Source organism: Phaseolus vulgaris, chromosome 1, assembly GCF_051622355.1.
Source record: "Phaseolus vulgaris cultivar YP4 chromosome 1, ASM5162235v1, whole genome shotgun sequence".
Taxonomy (NCBI): Eukaryota; Viridiplantae; Streptophyta; class Magnoliopsida; order Fabales; family Fabaceae; genus Phaseolus; species Phaseolus vulgaris.
In genome coordinates, this window is record NC_143498.1 from 9,249,584 (window position 1) to 9,255,013 (window position 5,430).

Sequence of the window (5,430 nt, forward strand, 5' to 3'; positions counted from 1 at the left end):
CTTCAAAACATATTAGAAGTAGCATGGTTCTAGGCTGTAAGTTTTTCAAATGGTGCATTGAAGATGTTGTCGATGAAAGAGATGTAATTATTGTCGGACAACGGAATAAGATATGTCTTCTAGAAAAACGTTTGAAGGTCTCCACAACAAGGATTAAAATGTTATTAATGGAGATGTGTTTCCTTTTTCTAATTAACATTATTATGTTCTTAATTTTTACATAATTTCAAAATTATGAAGAAATTAGCATGTTTTTATCTCTTTCCAGATTAAATGTAATGACTTTATATATTTTGACGACTACTTAATGTTCATGCTATGTTCTAAATACGTATTTACTTTTTAGAATATATTAATTTTGTTAATAATAATAATAAAAATCATGATTAATAATAATTTTATATATATACAACATAAAATAATCTAAAGAACCATAAATAATATTAAAATTATCTAAATACATTAATTTAAATAACAAAATTAATTTAAATTAACAAAATGGAAAATAATAAAATTTTATTTATTTATTTGAATTTTACATTATTTTTTATTTTATTTATAATTGAAACTTTCAATTATTTTAATTAACTAAAATATGCACAAAATTAATAATTATTTATTTCTTCTTGATTTTATACACAAGAGTAAATTTATAATTTTACAATTTACATCATTAAAAATAATTTAAAATACCCTTACAACTATCAGATGTGTCTATCTCAATAAACTTTTCTCAGATTTCTACTATAAGATACCCAATTCAAACATACTCAACTTTTTTCACATTTTCTTTTTAAATCCTCACACCTCGACGTACTCTCAATTTTCAACAACCCAATTCAAACAAATCATTAATGTTTTTTAACGTAGTTTTCATAACCCTAAACCCCAAAACAAAACTTCTTATTGCTGATTTTTGTTAGTTAGTTCTCAAAGGCAATGGTTTTAACTTCACATGAGAAAAAAGCAAAAGACAAAGAGTGGTGAAAGACAAAAAGAGGGTGAAAAGAAACAAGGAGAGGAATAGGCCCACGTGGCACTCCGTCTAGAATCCCTTGACTTTAAGGACGCTCTCTCGCACTCTATTCCCAATCAATTGTTTCCCTCTTTTAAAAATCTTAGTCTCCAAGAAATTAGAGAGCACCATCACCTTCAAGCTAAACGTGTTGTGATTGTGAAGAACAAAGCCTCTGCTACACCCTCCTTCCCTTTCAAAACCAACCACACAAACACTCATTATTTCTGTAAAATGTTTGATTCACCAAGAGACCAACAACCCACCATTTCTTTTCCTCTGTCGAATGAAAAAGGACACATAACATCTCATAGTTATCACACTTGGGGAGCCACAAACTCTGCCTTAGTAGCTTCTAAGAAACCATCAAAAAGCTACAAAAATTGTCACAGCTGCAACGACATGGAAGTGCAATTCGGAACAGGATCAAAGGTGGATGATGAGTCTGGCATGTGTTCCCCTCCTTTGTGGTCCACAAGTCCATCAAAGAGTCCCCATCACCGCAAAAACTACTACCGGTGCCTTTCCCCTGCATCCAAGACTCAAGCCATTGCAAGAGGCCAAAGGGAGCTCATGGAAATGGTTAAGAACATGCCTGAGTCAAGCTACGAGCTTTCTCTCAAAGATCTGGTGGAACACCCCAGAGTTGAACTTGGACAAGAGAAAGGGGTGAAAGGGGTTAAAGGGGTGAAAGGGGCAGAGGAGAGGAAATTGAACAACAAAAATGCGCATGCTAGAATGGTTGATAAGAAGGGTCAGGTGAAGAGAAGTGGGAAAATTGACAGTGGAGGGTTTTATTTGAAACTGGTGTTTCCAATTTCTCTGGGATCCAAAAAGAAGACCAAGAATGAGGCCTTGGTGAATAGTTGTGCAAACAAGGTGTCTCCAAGAACATCGCTTTCTGATGGATCTGCTAAGGGTGTTGATAAAGAGTGGTGGAAGAAGAGCCTTTCAGCATCTGGTGGAGAGAGTGATAGTGGTGTTTCCAGCATTAATAGTGGAAGCATGAAGAGTTCTGCTAGCAGCAACAGTAGCAGTAGTAGCAGAAGTAACAGCAGGTATGTTCAAACAAACATAGAAAATTTGATGTTAATGGATACTGAGTTTTACATGTTGAAACTTGAAACCATAGAAAATCTATTGCCAAACTACGTTGCTATTCCCAAAATGGTATGAATTTGTCATGAAAAAAAAGTATGAATTTTGCTGGAGGACTTTGATTTGTTGTGAAGCAAATTTCTAAGATCCAGTTAGCAGTTAATTGCATAAAGGAAACTAATACTAATAATGGTCTAGATTTGTATTAGTAAATTCTGTAGAAATTTCAATGTTCTTGTACTTTCCAAAGTCATTAGTAGATTTGAATAAGAATTTAAGTTTGATAAATTCATAATTAATGTAAAAACTTTTACGTTCTCAACCAAATGGTAATAATACTATATGTTTAACTTTCAGAAAAAGGTATCAGGCTGTACTTGGAAGACGTACATAAAACATAATCACAAGCCAAATTTATTGGTACATAGCATCCATGGTTTCTTATTATATTTTGAACTTTGTATGTTTCAAAATTCAGAACACCTAACTTTCTTAAAGTACAACCTTCAATAAAAGTTCTCCAGCCGCATAAACAGATACATAATTTATAAGCACACGTTGTTGGCATAGAGCATCCATGGTTTGTTATGATAGCCTAAAACCCTGTAGCTTTTAAAATGCTTTTCTGATAGTAATCACAAGAGCAAGTTGTTTCCTCTATGGAACTGTGTTTCTTGGGAAATATGTGCTTGAAATGTTCACTATGATGTCTGTGGTAAATGACAAAGTCAATGAAAGTAAACAAAAGTTGCACGCATTGTCGGTCTATTGGCCTTACTTCACGGAGGTTAAAGGGTCAAAGACACCACCTGTTGTAGTCTTTTAATTCATAAAGTTTCGTGGCGTAACTTTTAAGGTCTTTAAATCAAATCAAATGTTGCAGTGCTCAGTTGTTGGTGGATAAAAAAAAAGAGAAAAAACTACAGAGTGGTCGTGTTCGTGAGCTAGGTACATTTTTGTCGGACACCAATATTCTAATTAACAACGTAATTGTTGATTTGTTGCATCACAACAACCAAATTTTACTGTTCCAACGAACAATTAAGCACATATTGCTGAACAACAAATCATGAGTAACAACTATTTATTTGTGTGCACATATTGTTATCAGTGAAACTAACCATCACTATTTTTCGGATGCAGGCATGAAGTGAGTGGTAGTAGTTGCTGGCCTTTCCTAGGAAGACTCGAAACCCTATCACAAAAATAGAACTTGGCTGGGATGATTATGACTACAATTTTAAATTCTTATATGCAATTATAGTTTCTTGGTTTCTAGACATGACATAGCACATAAAAAAAAATAATAGGCAACGTGAGGGGTGTGTTTATGTATATTTTTTCTGAAGTTTTAACGATGTTGTATCTTTTTCTTTTTTTTGTGTTTTCTCTATATATAAAGAAGAACATGAAACCGACTCAGATGTTATTTATGTGGTGAGTTGGAGACTGTTTCTTCTTGTACCACCGTAGTTTCTCTTGACACTTCATAGATAAGATAAAAAAAATAATTCAAAATATTTTTTTTTTATTTACACCTTTATGATTGTAGAATCCAGAAGATACCAAATATCCCTTTCAGATTTTATTTTTTTTAAGAAAATACATTTTGTATAACAGAATTGGGAAAGATTCTTGAATTTGAAAACACTTTCCTCATTTTGTAGTCTATTTCTTCACTATAGACGAAAATACTTTATAAAATTATTACAATCTTAATATATATTTAAATTACTTTAGATAAATAGCTTTCATCTATTTTAACTTTAAAGAAATAATTTTTTTCATATATAATATGATAAAAATATTAATATATATAGTATTTTATAGAGTTGAATATTTGAGAAAAAGCTTATTATCACCCCTATAATCTGCAGTATTCGTGGTGTGAATTTTTTTTTTTTTTTTTGTGGACTTCGGGGGCTACTCGTAACCCATATTACCAAGTCCAATTGAACATAAAGTTCGATTTTTTTGTTACTTTTATTGGTTGGGTATTGTTTAATGAATTGATTAAGTTGTTGCTAAAAAAATCTCATTGTATGTATAGGTTGGTCCGTTTAATTAGCTGATTTTGCAGGTATGTGATGGAAGACACTTTAAGGCTTTTTATGGCACCAGAACAACTTAGTTGGAAAACTTTTCCTAAATTTCTAGTAAGAAACTTAGTACTATATAGACCCTTGTTTTCAAATAAGGATATACCATTTTTTAATTTTAGACGATATTAAATTAGATCATACGTATATAAATTATGTTGTCTAAATATAAGATATGCAACAATTTGTGAATGTGATAAAGACTATGTTTACTGTTGATTATTTATATTATATTTTTTAAGTATTGTATTTTTAATATGTGGACTAAATAATAAAATTATCATCTAAAAGTGGTCATAGACATATAAATATGGTCTAAAAAGTGAAAAATACAACATTTTTATAAATTAATAAAAAATAAATCACATTAAAAAAGTGTGGAATAAAATAATAAAAATATGGTCTTTAGGTATTTTAAATCAAATTTAATTAAAGTTATACCTCTAATATAGACAATGGTTATTAAAATGTGATTACTTTAGCTTACTTTTTTAAATTGTGGATATTTGAAACCACATTTAATTAATCGGTTGATAAAATAAATAAAAGTTATGCTTTCAGATCCCAAATATACTATACATTTTGTTTTGTTTTTCCATTCTTTAAAATGTTTTCAAATCTAGATCACAAATTTCCACTGGTTTACAAATTAAATCAAACCAAACCCTAATTCTAAAATCGAAATTCAAATTATTATTAATATTGTTAATAATAAAAAAATAACATTAATAATAATAATAACATTATTATTAGTATTATTAATATTAATATTAATGTTAATATTAAAAATATTAAAATTGTATTAAAATTTTTTTTAATGAATAGTGCTTTAACTATAATGTTTTTGAAAAAATAGATCACACGCATTTTCTATATAATATGCAGGTAAAAATGTGATTATATTTAACGTTCAAATTTTATATTAATTTGGAAAGTATTTGAAAATATTTTTATAGCAAAATATATGAGAAAAAAAAGTTTTGATAATTTATAAACATATAAAGATATTATTTCAGTGATATCCATGAATTATTATGTTGATTATAATGTTATTATTCCCAAAAATTACCAAAAGATCATAAAGATGCATATAAAGTTGATAGCAAAAGTTTTCTTATAAGCGTCTCACGGGAAAACGATGAAGTTAAAAAGCGAGATTTGCGCAGATGTAGATTAAAGAAATATCAAGTCGCTTTGAACAAAGATTTACAAAGCGAA

The 5,430-nt window shown here is 29.6% G+C and overlaps 1 protein-coding gene across 1 annotated transcript; it reads left to right on the forward strand.

Moving 5' to 3' along the window:
* Positions 1–1,085: 1,085 nt before the first annotated feature.
* Positions 1,086–3,644, forward strand: LOC137813459 (uncharacterized). The gene is made up of 2 exons (XM_068615721.1): positions 1,086–2,073; positions 3,257–3,644. Exons 1-2 carry the CDS (start codon positions 1,250–1,252, stop codon positions 3,321–3,323), a joined length of 891 nt encoding a protein of 296 aa, XP_068471822.1. The 5' UTR covers positions 1,086–1,249; the 3' UTR covers positions 3,324–3,644.
* The last annotated feature ends 1,786 nt before the right edge of the window (positions 3,645–5,430 follow it).